This window comes from Macrosteles quadrilineatus, unplaced genomic scaffold, assembly GCF_028750875.1.
Source record: "Macrosteles quadrilineatus isolate MER2022 unplaced genomic scaffold, UCM_ALF_1.0 Scaffold_8__2_contigs__length_117827958, whole genome shotgun sequence".
Classification (NCBI taxonomy): Eukaryota; Metazoa; Arthropoda; class Insecta; order Hemiptera; family Cicadellidae; genus Macrosteles; species Macrosteles quadrilineatus.
In genome coordinates this window covers 95,616,619-95,643,555 of record NW_026542601.1, presented here as the reverse complement: position 1 = coordinate 95,643,555, position 26,937 = coordinate 95,616,619, and the positions used below count along the sequence as shown (strand labels likewise).

Sequence of the window (26,937 nt, the reverse complement as noted above, 5' to 3'; positions counted from 1 at the left end):
GTGAGCGAGGCCCGTATGCGGGCGCCCGCACGCGCATACACGCGCATTCGCACACGCGAAATGGCAACAATAAAACATAATCAGCGCCGACGCTGTGCTTGAGGCTGGAAATCCCTGGAAGCACACAAATAATTGTTACAACATATGCATTTTGCAGTCGTTAGTATCTATTTGCGAAATTCTCGGAAAAATTAACTCATTTGTGACCAATACTGCGTTTTGCTATGTCAAGTTATAAAATAGCAATAATCTTGGGCTGGATGGTGGTTTACGGGGTTCACAAAGGAGTTGGTGAGTACAAAATCATAAATCTCTACCTCAGAAATGAAATTCCGAATGTTTTTACCAAAACTAGATTAGTAATAACCAAATAGTAAATTGGGGGATTCTTTTATAGTATAGACTCTGAAACTACTGTCACCAATTTTGAAATCTATGTATATAATTAAAACAGCCTTTACTTGTCTGTAGCAAAGCTACACGAGGGGTTTCACTCATCCCAAACTCATCTACTCGAATTTGGTTTAAAATGCAACCCCAGTATTGCGTCCCCATCTCAAAATAGGCAAACTATCATTCAGATTACATAGTTTGAAGTAAAGCCAAGGATCTTCAGAATGAAATCTCTCAACACTTCGACCTATCCTACGATTCTGCGCAGGGTGTTCCGGGTGAAGAGGTCTGCTCTGGGAGAAGCAGTTGAAGGATGCAGATTAGAGGCAAGTGAGCGATTATCGGCCAGAGCCACATCCTTATTGTGACTAGAGATGTCAGTCAAGACTCAGTTGGACTACGACTATGGATCTACTAATGTTAACTTTCTCACGAGTCCAAACTGAGAACAGTCATAGTTACAACCACTAACTGATTATATTGTTACACCATACACTTTTGGCTATTGGAGTGGACATTCCAACTATGGACCAGTTGTAGCCAATTTCGTATTCAAATAGAACACAGTTTAATGTGCCACTCATAGAGTGAGCTGGTGTCAAAATTCGATTTTATTGTTTAATCTTTTTAGTTTACGATAGGTTTTCAATTTGATTTTGTGTAAAAGTTTGCTTGTTCGCTAGGAATCTTTAACTTTAATAAATTAACTCTTTCGGTGACTCATTACTCAATAAGAGCATTTTTGTTCTAAAACAAAAAAAAATTCAATATGGGAATCGAATGTCTGGTTCCATCACTAGTCAAAGTTCCGTTAGAGAAAACTATACATTAAAATTGTAGTAAAATGACAAAATGTTGACAGAAAATTATTCCTTGAGATGCTAATTGAACTAAGTTCTACTCGATAAGAAAAATCGACTACATTTGGGTCTAGTAGATAGAAAGTCTTCCTCGGTATTCCAACAGGGTTTACACGTGTTACAAATGCTATAAAATTACAGATGAATGAAATCCAAGAAATCAAACACTAGAAACCACAAAGAAAACCCTGATCATCGTGGATTTTAAGAAGCGAGGGTTGAAGTTTTTGAACTGTACATTATATCTACTCGAGAATGAAGAAGAAGGTGTTACTTTATGAAAAGAGTGAGTTTGAACACGAAAGGAAAATCTTAAACCTAAGCAGATTCAATCTAAAGTACAATATTATTTTAGCATTAGTCAAATAGTACTGAATCCACCCAAGTTCCAGGGGATTACTTTTATCATCCGTGAAGATATAATAGACCATGAGCCACCAATATGAAACCCTCCCCCCCCCGTGGGAATTTATGACTTATACTTTTTTTTGTTGGTATTACCTACCAGATTAAGAATTCAGTTGTTTGCTTCTTTTAAATTACAGCGTATTCCAAAAAATAAAGAAAAACTATTAAATAAAAAAACTGTTTTATTTAAATTACAAAAGGGTAGCCTGCGTTAATTACTGGTGCAATATTCTTTATGGACTTCTTCAGTATATATTCAAATACTTCAAATGAAAATAAAAAAGTTAAAAAAATACCCCTGCTGCAGCAAACCTGCAGGCAATGCGGATTTCAAATTGGCCTGAATTGATTTTCAATTAAATCTATTTAAATAACATTAGATTTAAAGAGTACCTCTAGGAAAGCGATTTTAAGAGATTTTGATTAAATTAAATAAATTTTATTTGAGACATTTTAGACGTAAATTTTACTGGAATGTAAGGTTCCAGTAAAATTAACGTCTAAAACTTCGTTTTCCTCGTATCAAAATCGGATATGCGGCAATAATTTTATTTTTTTTTTATCTCGTGCATTGAAGCTTGTTTGAATTTATGAATATTTGTGCTGAGACCATTCATTATTTTGCATGTTAACCCATTGTTCCTTATTTTTACCATTAGCTAGGATTTTTTCCAATCCCGTGGGATCTTGATTTTGGACATCTCATTAAGAACGTTTCTCCAAATCCTCTTCTCTCTTTCAATGTTTTTAATAGTTACATCTAAATACGTATCCGCAATAAAGTATATCCTGCTGAGTTTCGGAAAACGGCTGAAGGCAATCTGTGCTAGTTCACCAGAGGTTTCTGGAATATTAGTAAGAATCTAAAAGTAAGCCATACCGTCAATTACATACATACATTCTTCAATCTTGAGAGGTTCGTCTATACCCTTGTTCTCCAAAGCATGGAGCAGTTTGGCCTTTTCTGTTTTTGTTGGGCATCCATCTGTAGTGGCTAATGCCCATGGTCCTGGATCTAATGGGTATGTCATCAGCTTCTCAAGCTTCTCACGTTCCTGGGACAGCAGTAAAACTCCAGAAAAATATTTCTTATTGCTCTTATCTCAACTAATCTGTTTGCATGCAGCTTTCCCTAGATTATCTACATTAAGTAAATTGTCTTCCACCGATTCGGGTACAGGTCTTCCAGCTGATAAACAGACCATCCAGGAATTCTGATCACGGTTTTCAACTTCAAGCAGAATAATGCATTGTTCAAAAGCATCAAGTACAGTACTTGCAAAATACTTTGCTCACTTCGTTTCATTTCATTTGCTTGCATGTCACTGAGAACAATCTGATGACTTCATCATACTTGCATTTTAAAATTCTAACTTGCTGTGGGCCCGTCCTACGCACAGGAATCAACTAATCAAATCAAATCAAACTAAAAAATTTATACTAAAGGACCCATGCTGTACTACAGCGTTAAAATAAATATCAAATCCGAGAAATAATCAATTTTATGATTTTTTATTGTGTAATACAGTATCTTAAACTTAACTGATTCAAACGATCAATAGCTCAAATTTAAGCCTATAATTGACTTATTATTTTGAGTCTAAAACATATAAAAAAACGTAAACAATACTGGAGCTATTGATATTCAATCATAGAAAAACCTTATAATTTTTTTTATGTTGGATGTTCACCTTGCGTTTGCTTGAAAACCGTCCGATTTGAATAACTAATATCTTAAATGCAAGCCGGTATTTAACTGAAGGTTCTTAGACCAAAATATATAAGGTTATATAATTACAAATGGCAAAATACTGTACAATTTAAATTGAAATACGAATTAAAAAATATATCAAACCTATGTTTTTTGGTCGAGTAATAAAGTAGATGAATATACGATGATGCTTGATGTGAAATATATGTGTGCATACTACCAATTTAAGACCTCAATCATGAAGATCGGACGTGTAGAAGAGCCAAAGAAACTCGGGAAAAGAAAAACAAACAAATTTAACTCCCTTTAGAAATACAAGGGGGGTAAATTTAATTTACGTATAAGCCGAGTGGGACTGTCGATAAATATATACTGATGCTTGATGTGAAATCTGTACGTGCATACCTTCAATTTGAGACCTCAATAATTAAAATCGGGTGTGTAGAAGCGCCAAACGAACTCGGAAAAGAAAAACCAAATTTAACTCCCATAAGAAATACATGGGAAAAAATGTTGTTTACGTATAAGCCGAGTGGGACTGTAGGCAACTATATGCCGATGCTTGATGTGAAATCTGTGCGTTAATACCTTCAATTTGAGACCTCAATCATGAAAATCGGTCGGGTTGTAGAGCCAAACGAACTTGCTAAAGAAAAACCATTTTTTTAAATATATATATTCATGATATTTTCGTGTTTTCCGGAACATGCTGTAATTCACAAGTGGCAAACACCTAAAACCTTAAAGTACATGTCAATACAAACCAAAAAATGTATATGTCGAAAATTCCCACCGGGGGGGGGAGGGGGGGTAAACGCCAGCCTCCATATCTTACCTTTTACGTTCCCAGTGTTTTTATAATTCACTGATCATGTGGTGTTAGTTTGTAAAAATCTTGCACAATTTGGTAACACTTAACTGTTTTCTTTTGTCTTTGTATATTTCAATGACGGTTTGATGCGAAGGTAAGGGTCCTGGTGGAGACAGTAGTATTGCGACCGGGAACGGATCGTTGCAAGGTCGTCACATGACCCTCCGACCAACGACCAACGTTAGATACAGCAATCTATATTTCCATGGTATTGCTACACCCGTCTATAACCCGATCAACAAGTAGTGCGCAGCAAAGAGCATATTGCAATGTTTGGGCAAAGTGAGGTTTACGGGTGGTATTTTCGCAAATACCGGATTCACTGGTTAACAAAGAATTGTAAAACTTGAATCTTTTGAGTGAACTACATTGATACAGGGACGAATGGCGGTGTATTAAACCGGAATGTGGTTGAACGATTGGGGCAAAATGGATAAGGTACATTTCAATGTTATTTAAATTGGGAATAAATATTGTCTTATTTATGGAAAAATCTTAACAAAAATGTAATCAGACAAGTTGAAATTCTCTTAGTCTGCAGGTTTGCTGTGGCGGGGGTACTATATCTTAGTGACTATAAGACCAGCAGTTGGGTCCAGTATCTAACCATACCAACTATTGTGCTACCTCCCGGCTGTAAGACGAACACTGACTATAACCATTGCGACTATTGTATTGATAGTCAAAGCTGTCATCCGATTACCCTTCTATTTATACGATTACACGCGTTAACATTTTTCTACATTCTTTAGTAAACTGTGCAATAATATCACAAGTCAAAACATTGTTATGTTCCATCAGGTTTCCCACGGATCACACAAGTGAAACAAAGGCAAGGCAAAGTTAAAACTGTTCCGAGGAAACTTGGGTAGTCAATGTTTGGAGATAGCCATCGACAAACTACTAAATCACCTTAACCCCCAAATCATCATATATCCCCTTACATACATCATCATTTTCTGGCCTGCATTTCCATGCAAGAGACGTCCATTGGTTTGCAAACGTGTGAAAGCATGTAGCGTCAAAGCACATTGGGACGGATCGGACCCGCTTTCTCTGCAGAAAAACTAATTACACCATTCTAATAATGGTGATGGTAACCGTCGAGCATAGAGTAGTGTAAAACATGTGTTTTGTCCGCGTGCGACGAGATGTTTTGCACTGGAAAAAATAAATATTAACAGTGCAGTCGTCGCAACCGTTTGCCGGGGATAGCTCAGCCTACAATGGCTGGGTAAAGTTCCAGGGTCTGCGATAAGGTCAGGGAAACCACTAGGCCAATAGCCGGGTCTAACCGGTATAGGACTGGCTCATACACGGGCACTGTGAACAAGTCAAAAACAAGTCACCAAAACAAACGTGCAATAATCACTACCAGGCCTACGCCGATTCTCCACTCTCCTAGGGGGTCGTTGCTGACTACGCAACTCGGGCTTCGTCCTAACTATCCAATAGTTAAGCCCAGAGTGCCTAAAACACGGTGAGTTACACGACGACTTGCCAATAAAAACCACAACGCGTGTTATCACCAGGCGGGGTCTACTAGGCCACTATAATCCAATACACAACTCTAATGCCCAAGCTAACAATCAAACAGTTCACTCAATAATCGTACCACATAATAATATACAAGTACACTATAGGTAGAGTGACTACACCACTAGTAGCTGGTCTCAATAAATACCAAGCCAAACAAGCAAAACTAAATGGCAATTGCACTATTAAAATATTGAGCTACTTAGTAGTAGATAAATAAATACTAAATACGATCCAAACACTAGATAATTATATTATCTGATAGCCGGTACTCCGCTATCCAAGCTACCAAGATAACGTGTTGGATTACCAAACAAGCTGTTCAGGTTAAATTAAAATAATCAAATGAATAAACAATAACAACCCTACTACTGCTACTGCTACTACCAACTTTATGTTACTTAGCTGGGCTTCTGTTAATCGGCTAATAATATTAGCTACTAGCCTACTGGCCTCGTGCTTCCAACTACGCACGCTAAATCGTGCAGCCTAGGTTTGTCGGGCCTCAGAGTTATTAGTAATATAACTAACTCTAGGTACAACGCAAAATAATATTTACTATAGTCAATTAAATTATATTATTTGCGCTCTGGCACCTGCCCAGAACCGTCAGGAATATACTTTTTATTCCTGACACCTGTAAATAAATCCTAACTACCGTCAGGCTTTGACCAGCACGGTTACAACTCTAACTCTCTAACTCTCTTAAACCAAAATATAATAAAACGTCGTCCACTCACCACAAGTGGGTCACTGTCTCACTACCCAACTTGAATGCCGACACTCACTCCTTGAGCACCAATCTCACACGACACCGTACACTTCTCTGTACCACCCACGTACGCCGGCCGTCTCCACTGGACACCAACACTGCCTTCTTCACTGTACGGGATCCACCACTAGAATGTCTGTCCTAGGCTATCCTGAACATCTAGGATATCCCAGGCTTATCGGCACTGATAAGCCGGGTCAAAGGGCGCTCGCTAGCTTCGCCGCCGCCACTAGCTCACCTCAACAATCGGTGCGCGGCCAAATAGCAAAAATATACCCCCCTAGGGAAAATAGCTCGTTACACCCCCCACTTACATCGGGATGAAAAAAAAGAAAACGGCCAAAAAGAAAAAAATATTCAAACTCCGGCCAAAACAAAATACTCCAACACCTACCCAATGGTGAATCCTACACCACAGGTTTCAAACTTAAAACAAAGAAAAACTCTTCCACTCGCCACTACCAGCCTGTTGGCTGGTCAGCCTGGTGCTGAATGATTTGGCATCAGGAACAAGACGGGGATTTCCATTGCAAGGGCCTTCGGGGTCTGCGTCACCAATTTTGACACTGTCTATGCGGCCCCCTTGGCCAGAACAGTCATCACCCACGCCCATTCTTACTACCTCTGTCCCACATGTCCCCAATCCGAGGTCTCGGATAACATCCATACCCAGAATCATGTCTATGGTGAGAGTGGGGATGTACAAGGCATCCCCTATCCACCGTCTTCCCGCAGCTTCTCCTGCTAGCCGAAACGAATACTCGGCCATTGACCGTGTCCCATCTGCCATCCTCAGAGGAGTGGTTTTCTTACAAGGCTCTATCCCCAGGCGTTGAAGATGTTCGGCGACTCCTCGCCCAACCAAGTTGACGACGGACCCAGTGTCCAGTAACGCCACAAAAACGCTGCCCATCAGCACAACTTCAACGAAGGGCCTAGAGTCCAAAGTTAGCCGGTCCTCGTCTACTCCACCAACCAGGCTGTTTAGTTTTCCGAGCCACTCGGACCACTCATCTGAGGTCGTTCGTTTTCGGTGGCCTCGCTCAGTTGACCTCCTGATGTCTGAGCTGGCCTGCCGTCTCCCGCACGACATCCACACTGATTCACCGTCATGCCGGGATTGCCACATCCATAACAGGAGACGGTCCTTGGTTTACCACATTCTCGGGCAAAGTGACCAGTCTCCCGGCACCTAAAACATTTCACCGTCCCCTTTGGACCCTCAGGCGCTCTAGCTGCTGTCACGGGCCGTTGACCGCGGACCCGATCCGACTTCGAAGCCACCCGCCCAAGCGACTCAGCTTCCGGAGATGGTCTCTCGAAACTCCGCTTCTCGACGGCGGCAGTTTCGGCGCGCTTCTCCACCTTCTTTTTGGGTGTGTAGGCGGTTTCCAAAACCAGCGCTACGTTCGGAGAAGGAGGAGGTCTAAAGGCCGCCTTCTCTCGCAGATAGGCCTCGTAGTCTTCGGCTAACTCAACCATCTCGGCCAGATTGCGGAAGTCCCGCCGTCGCACCATGAGTTTGTACTCTGGTCGCATGTTGTTGTAGATCAAGTCCAATCTACCATGCTCGGACAACGTACCGCTACGCCTAAGCAAGGTACTTATAGCAACCACGTAGTCCCGGAAGTGCTCGCCTTCACCCTGTGTCCTTTTCCGGATCTCCTCATCCAAATTCCTCTGATAACCAGGTGGAAGGAACTGGATCTCAAATTGATGCCGAAAAGCTTCAAATGAATACAGGAGCTCCTTGCAATTCCTGTACCATAGAAGCGCTGAGCCTTGCAACAGCTCCGGCAGCGCTCTGAGCAGGTCCTCTGATGTTATAGAGTACGAGACCATCAGCTCTTCAAGGCGCTCCAGGAACGACACAGGGTCTCGTCGGCCATCAAACCTTAACCCCCACTTCCGTACCGTGTTGCATATTTTGGAGCAATCCTTTGGCTCCACCCTGCTGGCCTCATTTGAGAGCATATCCGAGCCTCGTGGCAGCTCCAAGCTAGAAGGCCGGGCTGGTCTCTCAGAAATATCATTGGGCCGCTGCCATCCCTCGGGTCTACTAGGTAACCCAAAGGTAGGCATTGGAGCAGCCACCACAGGGGACGTAGGGTTGGCGGGTCTTTCGAACCCATAGCCGACCCCATTACTCGGCGAGCCTCTCGCCTGTCGCACCACCGATGCCAGATGTTCTCTAAGAGTCCGGGTATCAGTCTCCAAAGACAACCCAAGGATCTCTTTAACCACCTCTAACTCCCTGCTAAGTCCCACTATCTCTGCTTGATTCGATTCCGCATTACCCAGTACCTGAGGTACGGTTCTCAGGGGGTCAGGAAGCTCCACAGTTGTAGTAGCGGGCGGTAAATATGTCGGTGCAGCAGCCCCAGCTGTACACAGCCTATCATCGCTGTACCGACGGGCATTCCGCTGCTTCCAAAACGACGAGAATCGCTGCCGTAATTCCGCAGAAGTACCAGTGGTCACCAAACCATACTGGTCCATCGTCCTCATGAGCTCCCCTTTCGAGAGGTCATAGATCCATCCCACGCGAACGTCCCGGGGCTGCGACCCCAAGGACAAAGTCGCTGGCGCGGAATAGGTCAACGAAGTTGTCACCGTCGTAGCCACTACCGAAGAAATTGTCGGCCAAACGGGCGAAGACGCCGGCCACAATGACGATGTCGTCATCACCGACAGTTCGGAGCTAACCCCAGAACTCGTCGTAGCAATAGCAGACGTAATAGGCGTACCGCCCAGCACAGACGTCGTACTCGTAGTCACAACCATATTTAAAATTCAAAACACCACGACAAATCCGCAAAAATAAGAGCGAAACCAATTAAGATATATTTAACACCGTTATAATAAATCAAACCAATTATAGGTGTGAAAGTCAAACCACAAATACACAATAAGGGTTCTCACTCAAATAATATTCAACACTAAAGCTCAATTAATTAGCAAAATAATATTTACCAACTAATATATATGTATACAACCACTAAATAAATTAGGGTTCACAACACACCACGCTGTAACAGAAAACAGGTTAGGCCTACCCAACCGACTATAAAATCACAGCAGGTCTGCCTAAAACTCTGCTCAACAGCTCAGGTCCGCAGCCAATCTGCACAAGTCCGCAGCAAATCTGCACAAATAAAATTATTTTGTTCGGGCGCCGTTAATATGTCAGCAACTCAGCACCACTGCCAACCTCAGTCCCTGTTCGCAGGCGCCATCTTGCGACGATGCTTTCTGCACTGGAAAAATAATATTAAAAGTGCAGTCGTCGCAACCGTTTGCCGGGGATAGCTCAGCCTACAATGGCTGGGTAAAGTTCCAGGGTCTGCGATAAGGTCAGGGAAACCACTAGGCCAATAGCCGGGTCTAACCGGTATAGGACTGGCTCATACACGGGCACTGTGAACAAGTCAAAAACAAGTCACCAAAACAAACGTGCAATAATCACTACCAGGCCTACGCCGATTCTCCACTCTCCTAGGGGGTCGTTGCTGACTACGCAACTCGGGCTTCGTCCTAACTATCCAATAGTTAAGCCCAGAGTGCCTAAAACACGGTGAGTTACACGACGACTTGCCAATAAAAACCACAACGCGTGTTATCACCAGGCGGGGTCTACTAGGCCACTATAATCCAATACACAACTCTAATGCCCAAGCTAACAATCAAACAGTTCACTCAATAATCGTACCACATAATAATATACAAGTACACTATAGGTAGAGTGACTACACCACTAGTAGCTGGTCTCAATAAATACCAAGCCAAACAAGCAAAACTAAATGGCAATTGCACTATTAAAATATTGAGCTACTTAGTAGTAGATAAATAAATACTAAATACGATCCAAACACTAGATAATTATATTATCTGATAGCCGGTACTCCGCTATCCAAGCTACCAAGATAACGTGTTGGATTACCAAACAAGCTGTTCAGGTTAAATTAAAATAATCAAATGAATAAACAATAACAACCCTACTACTGCTACTGCTACTACCAACTTTATGTTACTTAGCTGGGCTTCTGTTAATCGGCTAATAATATTAGCTACTAGCCTACTGGCCTCGTGCTTCCAACTACGCACGCTAAATCGTGCAGCCTAGGTTTGTCGGGCCTCAGAGTTATTAGTAATATAACTAACTCTAGGTACAACGCAAAATAATATTTACTATAGTCAATTAAATTATATTATTTGCGCTCTGGCACCTGCCCAGAACCGTCAGGAATATACTTTTTATTCCTGACACCTGTAAATAAATCCTAACTACCGTCAGGCTTTGACCAGCACGGTTACAACTCTAACTCTCTAACTCTCTTAAACCAAAATATAATAAAACGTCGTCCACTCACCACAAGTGGGTCACTGTCTCACTACCCAACTTGAATGCCGACACTCACTCCTTGAGCACCAATCTCACACGACACCGTACACTTCTCTGTACCACCCACGTACGCCGGCCGTCTCCACTGGACACCAACACTGCCTTCTTCACTGTACGGGATCCACCACTAGAATGTCTGTCCTAGGCTATCCTGAACATCTAGGATATCCCAGGCTTATCGGCACTGATAAGCCGGGTCAAAGGGCGCTCGCTAGCTTCGCCGCCGCCACTAGCTCACCTCAACAATCGGTGCGCGGCCAAATAGCAAAAATATACCCCCCTAGGGAAAATAGCTCGTTACACGCGGACTCTGTAATTTGGGACAAAACGGGCGATAAGGAAGACGAAGACTTATGCAAGGCTTTCACGGAGGCTGCTGTCGTTATTGATGTTTCTTCGAATCCCTCTCACCTTTCTCCATTTCATAACCTTCATTGGCGCAGAGGTTTGCACCCAATATGCAGTTTGACGACGTATAGTCTGTAGAGTTTCGCCAGTTTCCAACGTTGTGCTTGGAAATTACATTGGACTTGGACGGTCGGATACTGAAAGGGGTTCGTACTGTAGAGGGTTCTCTGCGGATTCGCGTTTGATTTTCCTTAGATGGCAAAGAATTGAGTACTATGCCTTTTTAATGCTCTGTAAAAGTAACATACCGTAATTGAATCTGGTATTTACATCCGAAATAGATACCGAGGAACGCTACCAAAACCAAATTCGAAATGATTTTATCATTAGAAACATCCAACCAAACAAACTAGGGACATAGATCGGGAAGCGCCGGGTTAATCAACTTGACCCGCGGGATGCATCGGGAACATGACGGGGGGAGGCGGCCCCGAGATGTGTTCAAATGTCAAAAAGTAAATCAACCCATTCGCCAGCTGGCTCGTAAACTACAATCACAAGACTACGATCGCGTCATCGCAAGAGTGTCATCCGTGACACACTCAGACTGCAGTACCTCCAGCCGAGGAGTATTTTGGAATTCAGATCACTGCAGATGAAGAGGAAAGGGTATTAGTATTTATATTATAAAGTTTGCAGTATTAACTATTGCAGGTTTGCGTCGAGAAATAGTTTGGCTCTTTCAGGCCAAGTCCGAGATCTTTTCTTGTCTCAATCACGATTGCAACTCACCAAGGACTTGCAAATTTTTAAAAGTTGTGCATGTTCCATTATTTTTAAGCGGGTCGAAAATGTATTCTGGATTTCATGTTACAGAAAGAATGGCTTCATTCCATTCTAAATATTCAGATACTACAAAAATCTAAAGTAATATTTCATTGCAGGAAACAGATTTTTTTCTACAATGGATCTTTTGATTCCTCAACAAGAAAATTGTTTTCAGATTCATTCCTAGCCAGCTTGTGGTGTTGACACTTCGGTAGCAATGAGAGTAGGCTACTGATCTTATCTTAGACAATGCGACCATGGCAGAGGCGGAAGCTGGTAATTAGGTAATTGGCGAGCATCAGACAATCGCATCGCGAGCCATCGACCTTGTGCGTTACCGTCCGTGTCCTGCGACAATCACTGTACAATGTGGACTGTCCCAGCCATGATATTGTCTCCTTCTCTACAATCACTGTACAATGTTGACTGTCCCAGCCATGATATTGCCTCCTTCTCTACAATCACTGTACAATGTGGTGTCCCAGCCATGATATTGTCTCCTTCTCACTATCACTGTACAATGTGGACTGTCCCAGCCATGATATTGCCTCCTTCTCTACAATCACTGTACAATGTGGTGTCCCAGCCATGATATTGTCTCCTTCTCACAATCACTGTACAATGTGGACTGTCCCAGCCATGATATCGTCTCCTTCTCTACAATCACTGTACAATGTTGACTGTCCCAGCCATGATATTGTCTCCTTCTCACAATCACTGTACAATGTGGACTGTCCCAGCCATGATATTGTCGCCTTCTCTACAATCACTGTACAATGTGGACTGTCCCAGCCATGATATTGTTTCCTTCTCTACAATCACTGTACAATGTGGACTGTCCCAGCCATGATATTGTCCCCTTCTCTACAATCACTGTACAATGTGGACTGTCCCAGCCATGATATTGTCTCCTTCTATACAATCACTGTACAATGTGGACTGTCCCAGCCATGATATTGTCCCCTTCTCTACAATCACTGTACAATGTGGACTGTCCCAGCCATGATATTGTTTCCTTCTCTACAATCACTGTACAATGTGGACTGTCCCAGCCATGATATTGTCCCCTTCTCTACAATCACTGTACAATGTGGACTGTCCCAGCCATGATATTGTCTCCTTCTATACAATCACTGTACAATGTGGACTGTCCCAGCCATGATATTGTCCCCTTCTCTACAATCACTGTACAATGTGGACTGTCCCAGCCATGATATTGTCCCCTTCTCTACAATCACTGTACAATGTGGACTGTCCCAGCCATGATATTGTCTCCTTCTATACAATCACTGTACAATGTGGACTGTCCCAGCCATGATATTGTCTCCTTCTCTACAATCACTGTACAATGTGGACTGTCCCAGCCATGATATTGTTTCCTTCTATACAATCACTGTACAATGTGGACTGTCCCAGCCATGATATTGTTTCCTTCTCTACAATCACTGTACAATGTGGACTGTCCCAGCCATGATATTTTCTCCTTCTCTACAATCACTGTACAATGTGGACTGTCCCAGCCTTGATATTGTCTCATTATCTACAATCACTGTGCAATGAAACGACCTCAGTCAATATGCCGTCAAATATTTAAATTACAGAAACAATTAGTGGGAAAATTTCTCCTAAAATGTGACAACGATCAGTCGATTCTTTAGTTAGGAACATTGACAGTTGGCAACATAGATCGCAGACAATGTAGTCTCACGGCCATGTACACCAGTCTAGTAGTTGAGTTTTGCGATTTCTCCGCAGCCGATCCTCACTGCCTCATGTTACATCCTTGACGTTGTGAGAACTCATAATCAGGCCACGTTTCATAATCCCTGAGCGTTGAGCGGTCTGGAGCACAATTAGCATGCTGGCGGTGAGTCAGTTACTCCCACACCCTATAAACTGATTACCAGCTGGCTCTAGGCTACGTCATCATCACTGCTTCCTGGTGCTTGCTGAAGAATTCTTTAATTTGGACAAGTTTTACAACGGCTTTGGGATAAGTTATGATTTTTATTTTGACTGGCGAAACAAAACTTTGGACGGTCCTCAAGGTTAATATTATCTTTAAATTTTAAACGGAAATCTATGGTTCGTTTCAGTTTGTAAAGGAGAACCGGAGGGATAGAAATAAACTTTCGCAGGTACCCGTCTCGAAATGACAAAAGTCTGGCCAGAATATAAAGAATAAACAAATTGAGGTTCTTCTCTAATTGTAGATAATTGTGGTCGAAGAAACTAAGGGGTGGTCTATAAATAGCGGATCATTTTTAAACAAATGTCAATCAGCTGTTGATACGCGTAGAATTGTCATTGTTGTATTAACAACAAATGTCAGGCCATTTAAAAAAATCATGGATCGTTGGACAGTACAACACTGTGCTATTTACAATGCACATTTTAAGTGGCATTATAAAGGCGCCCCAGAAGGTTTTCGCCTTCAATTAAATTAAATCAGCTGAAAGGGTATTTGACGAAACATCAGATGTAATCTAGGGTCACCTTGATTGAGCTTCTGCGCAACAACCAGATTGTAGGTGAATGTCAATTTAAATGGTGATGTAAAATACAATGTAAACTGGTACTAGAAACACCTAAATCAACAGAATGCTTTCTTGCCGATCTTTTTGGACTTCGGAGAAGGAAATCCCAAACTCTTGCGATGTTCTCATCTGTACGTGCAGACTTTGACCTCCCCGGAGGTTTATTCTTGAGAACATGTCCCTTAGCTCATTTAAAACTTACCTATAGATAGTATTCGTATAGGTAACTGCACCATGACGACGGACGTTGATATGATTTCAAAATAACCGCTGAGTTGCAATTTCAGATGCAATGCCAAATGCACGGAATGACGGAATGACATTTGCTGTTTAATACAACAATGCAAATTCTTCGCGCAACAACAGCTGATTGATGGTTGTTTTAAAATGATCTGTTATTTATGGACCACCCAATTAACAAACAAGGGTTAATTGCGATCCGACCAATTCATCCTAAAATATTTAGGTATCAACTTCAGCATTGTCCGCATGCTGTAACATTTTGTATACAAATAATAGAAAACATACAAGAAACCAATTACACACTTTCTAAGTATCACGTCAAGCGCTCTTACCTTTAATCACTTGGACGTTGTCGCCCGTCTGGAAGCTGACGGTGACACCCGGGTTGACATGGAAGTAGACGACGTGTTGCTGAGGGGAGGTTTGAGGTTCGAACCCGGGCCCGAAGTGGAAAGTGGCGGGCGTGGGGCTAGGGCCGGTGGTAGAAGGATAGGACCAGTGGTAGTGAAAGTGAGGGGTGGCTACATTGGAAGTCCCAGCGGCGGGTACCTTGCCGGGCCCATGAGAGCCGCGGCGTCCGCCCCCTTGGGTACTCGCCCCACGGTCCGCCACCTGTCCAGCTCTGGGCTCCTCGTCCTGAACCTTCACCATCACTGGACCTGCAACATAACGTGATCTTAGAAGCTATCAGCAGCGGGTGGGTACCTTGCCAAGCCTATGAGAGCTATGGGGCATGCACGGCTACCCCTCCCTTGTGTAGTCGCCCCATACCGTGCGCCACTGGTCAGAACCTGGGCTCTGGGCTTATCGTCCTGAACCTTTAGTCCTATACCATCACTAAACCAGCAGCATAAAGACTTTAGCAGTAATAAACAGCAGGCACCACCAGTCACTTGTATTGTTCTTCTATTCAATATTCCTCACTCAAAACTCGCAATTCCAAAATAATACATAAATTCAAACGTTGAAATAATTCAATGTCAAAACAGAAAATCAGAGATCAGTAAAAAATCGAGACTGGTATAACCGTTTCAGCAAACATCCTATTTCAACATAGACATAGCTGTGAATCAGCAATGAAGTCATCGTCATCAATACTGAAAGTTTCGTGCAAACTGGCCAAAGTGACAATGGCAGTGGAGGAAATACGGACGATTGGGCACGTCCGTCAGCACGAGGCTCGCGCGTGCTTCCGTGCCAAAACACACAGACATGCACCAAACTTGACCGGCTACCGGCTATGGAAACGAGGACATTAGAAGCAGCAGATAACAGATATAAAAATTGTCTGCCATTGCAAAGAAGGACTTTCAACAAGCTATAAAGTAAAGGGTTCTAGGAGATTCTGATCAGTGATCACGGTTAATTCATTATTGAAGAGCTTACGGGGTCGAAAAGAATATTTTTATGACACGATGGGCTACAACACAGAATCTATCTCCTGACTATCTTCTATACTTATAAAAGTCGAATACCACTCACTGATCACTGTATCTCAAAAAGTACTAACCATAACAACTCAGGAATTGGAATGGAGATTCTAATTAGGCTCTAGGTGTGCAATAAGAAGCGTTTTCATGAAATTCCGTCAGGGCTCTGCCCCAGTGGCTTCCAAAGTTTCCATGTTATCTGTATGGAGAAAATATTTGTTTACATTTGAACAGATGAATATTTTTGAAATTTACACTATTAACTAAGGGAACAGCTGGTTTAATTTATTTGATTGAAATGAAAATGTTTGCATTATTTTGTGGCTTGAAAATTTGTGTTTTACTGCTTAAAACTTTTTGTAATCGTCAAATGAGTTCAAAAATCAAGATATCTATACAGTATATTAATAGACAAGCATGTTTCTTAAAATCCTTTTTTCTCAGCTCGTGTGCATCTCATGGAAAATCCACGCACAATGTTAGAAAGATATTTGCCTGTGATGTGCAGAACCTATTTATAAATTAAAATAGACTCAAAAATAAGCACAAAAATTAATTTGAAATTGTATAAAATTAACATGAGCCTTGTGTTAACTATTTTGTTGAATTTTTTAAGACCTGTTTCTCAGTAACTTTTAACAGTATATAGTATTATTTAATGTGTTCAGAATATCAATATCAATGTCTAAGGAACAATTCATTTGCAATCGAGTTTCATCTAATATTTTAAGGGATGGCATCCTGTCTTCTTCTACATCACTACTTTTTGATTATTTTATAATGGCTGCTCAAGAGGGATCATAAGTGCTTGATATGTTCAATCACTTCCATTCCTTGGAAAAAATGTCACAATCATGCAATTTTCGATGAGTATGTTGCTTTACAATCCCAATTTACGTATTTGGTGGCTGGAAAGGTGATAAAAGCCACTTTTATTTGAGTACATTTCTCTTGGTGAAAACATCATAGACTCTGTAGACCTGCAACTTTTTAGAGCCTTTGAGGGTTATAAGAACCACAATAAAACATCGTGCAAGGTTTTTATGTCACTTAATGTTACTTTAAGATAAATAAAACTTTCCCATAAGTTATGGGAGATCTGACAGTACTATTGGAAAATTAGGTTTAAGCTTGAAAGCCTAAGTGAAAGGAGATACAGCGGGAATTGTTTTCTATAAAAAAAAAATTTATATATATATGTGGTTTCAGAGTGAGCAGTCTGGAGCTCCTCATAGTGGAACAGTTAAATGAAGAAACCATAAATAAAAAGTTTAACTTACAAATGTTTAACTTAAATTTTAGTGAGCAAAGCCACGACGGGGTAAACTAGTTATCACATAAAAATCTTTCTTTTTCTAAACAGAAGATCTTCAATGGATATAATAATTGGAAAACAACCTTTTTGCGTTTTTTAACAATCCCGATACACATAACAGCTTCCCTTACACCTTCTGGCCAGAAAGAGCAACACCCCCTTTAATTTGTTTATTCTATCCGTCTTGATTAATCCCTCTCGCTTCCTTTGGGGTTTTCTACGCCAATCTAGCATCGATTTTGCGAGACAGCAGGAACAATTCTATTCTTCTCCAGAGCTTGGAATCGATTGATGAGAGCTAGAAGAGGTAAGGGAATTTACGTATCTTTCTTACGAGTGCGGTAAAGAGGCAATTCTTATCTTTCCCAATGCAAAATACTGTAGATGGCCATATTTGTCTAAGCTACTATGCGACTGCCTTCTTACCAAATAAACTTGACATGAATATTTGCACCAAAAACTACAATAATTCTAGCGTTCTAGCATTGTTCTAGTTTAGGCTTGGACTGGATTTGTTAAAGTTAACTGAAGCTTCCAGCAATGAAGAATTTTGCTCCCCCCAAAAATGTTTTTATCAAATTATCAGTAAGCATAATAACAACCAACAGTAAGCATAACTAGGTTTGTGAACACAGTTTGTGAACGGCGTGTTATTTGAACCAACGATTACCGTACGGAACATTAAACTGAAGTTCCTACAATAGCTAGTTGACACACATCCATAAATAATACACCCGTATTATTACGCAATATTAATCACTCATAATAGAGTCAATTGAGCGAACATTTGATAAAAAATCACACAAAACGAATATCGTTTATCTGTGTTCGGTTTATAAAATCCACAAGTTCTAACCAGTAAATTACAACTATAGGCCAAGGGATGGTCTCCTGTCTGTGATTAAAGGCAATTCATATGGTTAAAATACAATTGTACAAATAAACTAATGGAAATGGAAAATGATAACTTTTGATATTGGTTTTATGAGAATTAAAATCAAACTAATACGATTTGCTTTCTAAAACAACCAGTTGATTACCAAAAGAATTTATACCTTGAACAAGAGAGAGTTTACTTTGAAACTCTTGGTTTCTGTATGTATTTTATATTTCTTTACTGTTTTATACACATACAACCCCGTCTAGCTTTGAAAGTAATTTTCAAGCGAAGATAAAAAATCTGCACACAAACAAAATCCGCATTAATGAGTAGAGTTCAAATAACTTCGAATAAGCTAATTCAGCAAGTTCTAAATGCTTACAAAATCGACGAGATATTCAAATTTTGAAAAACGCTGATTCCAGGGCGACGACGACGTGGCGGTAGCGGACCAGCGACCAGCCTGACGGGTTATGGTATGGGGCCCCGTCGGGGAGTATGGCAGCATAACGGTACATCTTCCTGCAATCCGACCAACAAAACACATGTTCGATCAGCTGATTTGGGACCACCAGTGTGGCCAGCTGATGGAAATTCACCTTAGTAATCAAGACTAATAGAAAATTTGTCGTGATACCCTTGAGTATTTAAAAAAAAAACGCTGTACCACTATACCCACGGAGAGCTATTATTTATCACTACCAGGAGGGATCACATACGGTAACAAAATTAATATATTTTAATTGTAGCATTACTTATGGATACCGAGTAAATACATCGTTTATAAAAACCCGCTGCAGCAATTTAGTTTACAAAAATGACACAGGAAAACGATCCTTTGACAAAGTAAGCCACTGCCAAACTTATATTTTATCCCTATCTTTTTGTTAATAGTTGGTATAAATGAAAGACCCGATAGGTTAAACTGGTCCTTTTAGTTTTACTCGGTTAACAAGTTGACGTATCCGACAAAAATCGTTAATTTACATTAGATCATTCTGTTGATGGCTCATTCAATGAATTTTCATTTCTTAAAAAACTGGTTTCAACATTAGCACGGGGATGGAACTTCTAAATTATATCCATAGTCAAGGTTTAAGGTACACAAAATATTAAATCAACTGGTATAACTTGGCACCCAGCCTTACTTTTTTCATAGCAATTTTTACTGTAACAAAACTTCGTGCGTTAGATTCTAAGGTTTGGTGACACTGTATTTAGATTTGTGCATGAATTTGAGCACAATCACTGAATTTGAGCACCCTACACAATCACTGATACACCACTTTCACTGACTGACTAATACACCACACTCCATCTCTCCTCTTCAATCTTCACTAGATTTTTATAAATTGCCTTTGTTTGCACAAAGAGTTTTTTTTATCGTAAATTTATTCCAGAACACTAAAAAACCAGTTTCAAGCAAGACAAATAAAAAAAAGTTTAAATTATACGGTTTTTTTCTCCTATATATTTATTACTTCCCATTTAAATTAATCTTTTCGCAACTCGAGTCTACGCACAGGCCCTGCCTATGTAGACTTTTTCCTTTCCTATAGAATGTATTTTTTTACACTTTTATTCACTTATTTCTACAGTATATAATTTTTATTTTGTTATCCAATAGTAATGTTTTGCTGTATCATATTTAAGTAAAGAAAAAAAATACAATGTACTTATCTGTAAATAATTAATGGGAAATAAAATATTATTTCATTTTATTTCATTTCATTTTGAGATGAAAAACAGACTCACATGATGCTACATAACAAGTTCTTGGCTGTAACAGTTCTAAGATCATTAAATAATCGCCACCAAGTAAATTCAGAAAATACACATGAAATAACAAATAACAGATCAATGTGGAATTTAACGCAGATCGTCGTCAAAGCAATGTTTTACTTCCTTCATCAGTGGTCTGGACCACATTCCTTTCACTTACCTCTGAGAACAGATGTAAGGATAAGGAAACAGTTCACAAGATGGGGGAAATTCCGACCATAATGTCATCACGATAATCCGACAGACAGACCCGTTTTGACATGTATCGGTGTAGACAGCAAGTAAATCCTGGGATTTGGGAATCCCGTACTTCATATTAATCCCAAGACGGTGTCTCAAAGAATTTTATTTTTAAGGGAAATAGTTTCAGTCCTAATGTCCGATCAAGTGTATTTTATTACGAGATTGAAAAATGTACAAAAAAATGCATTTATATATTTTAAATTTTAAAACTCAAAGTTTGAGGTGTATGAGGTTGTCTGATACACAACATACTCTAGATTATTTGTTCGTGCACTTGTGTTCTAATTTACTGTTTTTGTATTTGGTAAATTATTATTGTTCGGGACTTTTTCACCCTGTGTTTAATAAGAAAAAAAGCACCTTCAACATTATTAGGTCTTACAGTACACCTTCATTAATCTGAACTAATTGGGAATCTAAGTTTGTCTGGCTTGAAATACAGTGGCGTATTTCTAATTTAGCTTACATATCATCCTTTTCGGTTCGATATCAATCAATGCATTTCAGCGCTTCGATGTTCAAAATTAATTGTAAAGATAAAACAAATATCTAGGGACTATTTTATTACTTATCAACTCTGAAGCATGTTTTGTGTGTTTTACTTATCGATACCAGAGGCCGAAATGGTATTTAGTTCGTAATTCATTATAATAAAAACGCACCGTTTTCGAGATATTTGTAAAATAGTAGAATAAGTCCCATTCCCCTGTATTTTTCTTGAAGCCCTCCTTCCCCAATCCGACATTCAAATCAGTGTAACTTTTTTACACATGTTAAGGGAGGTTTACCCAACGATTTTTCATCCATTACAAACTTTTTTATGGGTGTCCATGGTTTTCCTCCATTTAAAAAACAACTTTTTTAGAATTTTAAGAAACAAATAATATTTACCCCTCAATATTGCCTGAACCGTTCATAGTAGATAGGTATTGTATGGTATCATTTTGTTCGAAATTTAATAGAGATTATTTTTGTAAAGCATTGTATTATGAGAAAAACGCACCGTTTTTTAGTAATTTGCGAAAAAGTAAAAAAGGTCCTATTTTCACCCCATTTTCACCCCCCCCCCCCCCCAACCCGACACTCAATTCATTGTAACTTTTTTTACATATTGAGGGAAGTGTATTTGGCAATGTGGCGCTGGTTTGGAACTTTTTTTTATGTCCCGGTTTGCTCTTTTTTTAAGCTAATTGCACTGTACTATCTGTGACGAAACTGTGTTATGTTGGTGACCTGTTGTGTACAGTATCAGTGGCCCTCCCACACCACGCTCGCTGATGGGTGTTTACAATAACACCAACACCTCCAAGCATTGGCAAGTGAAACGGTAAGTACAGAGATTGGACCACCACGTGATAAGAAAACTGTGTTAGTACAACAAGCGAAGGCACGGTGGATTTGAGAAATTTTATGTCCATCGTAGGCTACTTTTTGGTTGTACGGAGGGAGTAAGATTTTAAGTTGTTTCAGAAAACTGTGAGAATTATCAAATAAACCTGAAGGTGTGGAAATTATCACGTATTAGGCGTAGAACTTTTGTAGCTTATCAAACATATGCAATTAAACTTACGCATCTCAGATTACTTTCATGCATTTTCTTATATTATTATTATTTATTATTATTATTATTGAGCCAAAAACTTATTCAACGTCTTTATTATCTGGTTTTGAAAAATGTGCATTACAAATAGTTAATGATTTCATTTTATAAAAGTTGTATGCATAAATTAAGCAGGGTCGGACTGGCTCCTCCTAAATTAATTGTAATGTCAATACAATGTATATTGTCAAGACAATTGAGTATTATTATTATCAAAGATTACACATGCTACGCAAAGTTTTGCTTAGTATGTGTAATCTTTGTTATTATGAAGTACTTGGCATTTTTTTTAATGCCGATTAATTTTAGTGCCTTATACAATTATAACCAACCTTATGAACGAGTTCAAACAGACCACTCAAAACTAAGAGAGGGAGTGCTGGAACAGAATTGAGCCTAAAAACATGTTAATTAATCTAAAAGGACTGTTTTGTGGAATTATTTATACACCACATTGCATTAAAAAGAAATTATTTAACACAGAGCATTTTTGTTCCATGTAAATCTTTGGTCCTACCACATCTTGGCTAAACTGCCAGATGCAGATGAGCATTTTTAGAATTAGGTGATTTTTATATCAGGATGAATTCTTCTCCTTAGTTACTACTCATAACCTAACAGTTAATAAGAAAACATAGACTAATTATAGCTGAGTTGCAGCAAAATTAATCAATTCTAGCAATTAAATGTTAAAATTAAATTCAACAATAAGTTTGTCAGTATAAATAATCAAATTGTGTGTGTGTAATTGTAGACTATAATATCATTGACTATTAGAATGTTGTATCAAAGGTAATATTTATTTAAAAAATTAATTATTAAATTTGTGCATGAAGTTTGTAGAAGCATGTAAAACAGAGATTACTTTGTAGATTGGTAATAATAATACACTGTAATTTAGTCTACTAATTTATTATACATTATATACATTAATTTATTATATTACATTGAAGAGTATCAAATACATTGTAGTCTTATAATTACCTTCTAGGAACCATATGACACAAATAAATAGATTTAAGAATATCCAATTTCATTTTGCTTGTGATTACTCTACTGTACACCACTAAACATTTTCAAAATGGAAATAAATCATTTGGGTTTCCTTTGCTTCTCGCATGGTCGAAAATTTAATTTAGCATAATTAGAGTAAACATCCCATATTATGTCAAGAAGTTAAACAATTAAGTTTCCAAACAAAGATACCTATTGAAGTGGCGTGAAAATAAGAAAAACGTTTCCTATTTCATAAAAATGTACTTTCTGCTTTGCTTGGCTTCCTTGGATGCAACAAGTACTTCACTGCAGAAAACTTAGTCAGAGGTTATATTTAACAAGTTAAATTTATTGGCTACAGCATTAATATGAGAATGCATGGGTGAATGTGTCAACCTTTGGTATTTAATCTTTCTTCTGCTAATTCAAAATTACAACAATTATTAACTGGAAAAGTTAAGTTATTCCCAAATTAAATGAACACCTCTTGGTTTGAAAAGAAAGGTTTAAAAATTTAAAATTAAAATCATACAGACACATTCTGAATTATTCCTTTGATAATCAAAAGAGTATTGAAAAAGTATGGCTGATTACTGGAATAATTTAGAGACCAGCAGTCTTTACTAGGTACCATTAACATTGAATCATTAAGGCCCATTTATTTATTACAATGATAGTTTTGTTGTTTAGGATAACCAATTATCTATTTACAAACAATTCCACACAGGTTTTTAAATGGCCCAGAGGTATCCGGTTAATAAAGACAGCATACAGCCAATGGTAATTGCAGGATAGATAGTGATAGGTAGGGTTATGGTGGTATCTGTACCATCCCTGATGGATTTTTTGTGAAAATAATGAAAATAAAATCATGGGGTGCGTCCTACCCCTTATTATAATGACCCTACCCCATATTATAATGACATAACATATATAAACTAAACAGTTGTTGACAATTTAATAATGCAACATTTACTATATAAAATAGTCTGCACAGTACTTGATCTAATTTAGACCTTCTTATAAGTTAATGCGAAAATTTAAACTCATAATATAGAGTAATGTAAAATACGTTAGGATTACAAAACATAATAGATATTTTATGAATCTGATATGCCATCAACCGGTACAGCAAACTTAATTATTAGGTAAGAATAAAAGCAATTAAATTTAAAAAATCTACACATTTTCAATCCAAGAACATGAAAAAATATAATTTCCGTAACTATAAGCGATTTAAGAGATCAAATTAACAAAATAAACAACATACAAATCTGTGGTTTAACTTATAAATGTTTATCATTCCCCACTCCTCGTTTGACAGAAGTTGTTTCTTGAATGACAGTGAATGAACGTTGTAAAATACTCGACGTTTAACAATTCATTAACGATCCACACTAATTTGTGCCTACAATGCGCATTTATTTCACGAAACAAAACATACGGTAACGTGTGTTTGACAGCACCACCCACATGCATGCAGATGCAGTTGTCTACTTACGATTTATGCCGACAAAACGGCGTTTACTCTTGTCGGTTCTGTTCACTATTATTAACTTCACAGAGATAATGTCGTCACGACTTACGTATCCGAATATTACGCGGTATCACTGCGGTTTTAACAACAATCACGACAGAGAAATCACTGCCTGTTAGGCTACCGACGCCATCATTGTTTATTGATTTTATGAAGCAGAAGCTTCAAAGAGGGACGCGGGGACGCGCATTGACGACAGCAGCGACAGCGCTGCCATCTTGTGGCAAATCTTCCAACTATCTGAGTCACGCTCATAGACAGACAGAATGGTAAGTTTTGTTCGTTGTGTTGTTGTTGTTGAGGTACACGGGTACACTACACTGCGTGTGGTATTTCAATTCAAACTTCAAACCTTTTTATAAACGTTTAGACATTGAGGTTATTAAATTCATTTATATTATTAAAATAATTTTTTGGATTTTTGTATGCAGCAATTCGACCCCTGAAAATAAAAGATAAATTTAAAAAGATCTTTTCCCCTAGCTGTGCGCCTTTTGCTGGTTTGGATGATAATCCTGTGAAAACCCTTGTCCTAGGCTTTTAAAATGTAAAAGTTTGTGCTGAATTCTGTTGTCAATCATCTGAACTTTTATAGTTAACATTTTTGTATACATCAAAACAGATGGCCATGAAACAATGTGTTGTTTACGTCCATGTAGAAATTTTGAAAATCGCTTCTTATTGTCCAGTGGCGGATCTAGAACAGCCACAAGAGGCGAACCAGGGGGTCTGGGGGTACCCCCCCCCCCCCTCCCGAAAAATGTGTTTAAAACTAAGTCTCCAAAATGGCAGTTTTATAGGCCTACCATTTCTTTGTCCTAAGTTAGTGTGACAAATTATTTTACGCAATTTTTATGCACTACTGTATTACATGCAGTAAAAAATATATGTATATGTATGCCCAAGGGGGAGCGGTCAACCCCTTCGTCCCCCCTCTGGATCCTCCACTGTTATTGTCTGCCTACGTTATGAGAGGAATATGTATGCAAAATCTCATGCTTCTATAGGTGCTATGGTTTGGCCTGTGCGTTGATCGGAATTTCACATTTATATATAGAGATTACATCCCTCTCATAATGATGTCCACCGACATCCAAGCATGTTTCCAATCTTTTTTGGAAACTTGCAATCACCCGTCGTATTGTGAGCATTGGTATTTCGGCAATTTCTTACGGATCTGTTCTTCAGATCTGCAATAGTTTGAGGTTTTGTGGCAAAAACCTTGTTCTTCAAGTTGCCCCACAACCAGAAATCTCAAGGCGTTAGGTCTGGATACTGTGCAGCTGCATTCTGCAACCAGGTGATGGCGAGTTGACGATAACCAACGATTGATTGATTGATTGTAAGAGGGGAGGACTCATGGTCCAAGCACGTCAACCGAAGCTTATTGTGAATCCCACTTTCCACTAACTGGGTAAACCTATGCCTGTGTCCTTGACTAGGTTTAGGAGCCCAATGTTAGCGTCCGTCTGGTTCATCACCTGGCTGCTTTAGACCAAACAGAGTTCTTTTCCTAGCCCGTAGTCCATCGCAGTCCAGAATAATGTGTTTTTCAGTCACATTGGACTGGTTACAAAGTCGACACTCGATCCTGCTAACCAACGATAGTTCGACATTGCATATATTTAACTTATTATTTATTTTTATGCTACCTCCATTAGAAAAGTTGAAATAGTTTGAACAACTTATAATTACAAAAAATGCTATTAATTAAGGAACCATTTTACGCAAAAATCACCTCTCTAATCCATGAATTAGCTGAGCTGTTACAAAAAAAACTGTTAGTGGTTATTATGGACCACCCGTTATAAGATCATGGACTGTGATCCATAATGACCCAATGACAATGATTACCAATGACAAGATTACCGAATGAGAATGGTATCATGGTAAAGAATCGCTGGGAATGAACCAGAAAACTTCATATTATGCATGCAAGCACTGTAAAACCAACTGCAATCAGACTATTCAGACTATATCAGCTTTGGTAGGTATACACACCGACTATTTATTTTAATTTTTTTTTGTTTATAACTGGTCATTGACATATTCTTCAAATTAATGATTGATTTTTTGAAACTTTAAATTGAATTGTTTATAGGTTATACTGTAGTCACTTCCGAGGCCAGTCCGTATAACGGGTTTCCTGTTAAACCGAAGTCCCCTAAAAAACTTAATGCACATACTAAATCAACCACTCAAAAACGAACCCAAATTATTTTCTTAAATTTGGGAGAGCATTGTA

General features: G+C 39.2%; 1 protein-coding gene across 1 annotated transcript in view; it reads right to left on the bottom strand.

The window, feature by feature from the left end:
* Nucleotides 1-24,824, bottom strand: part of LOC129000737 (fibronectin type-III domain-containing protein 3a) — a 115,157-nt gene extending 90,333 nt beyond the window's left edge. Inside the window, exons 1-2 of the mRNA XM_054427710.1 lie at nt 24,657-24,824; nt 15,242-15,568 (exon numbers count right to left, since the gene is read on the bottom strand). Of these exons, the coding sequence (XP_054283685.1) occupies nt 15,242-15,560 (319 nt within the window). The 5' untranslated portion in view covers nt 15,561-15,568; nt 24,657-24,824. The remainder of the gene's footprint in view (nt 1-15,241; nt 15,569-24,656) is intronic.
* Between the last annotated feature and the right edge of the window lie 2,113 nt (nt 24,825-26,937).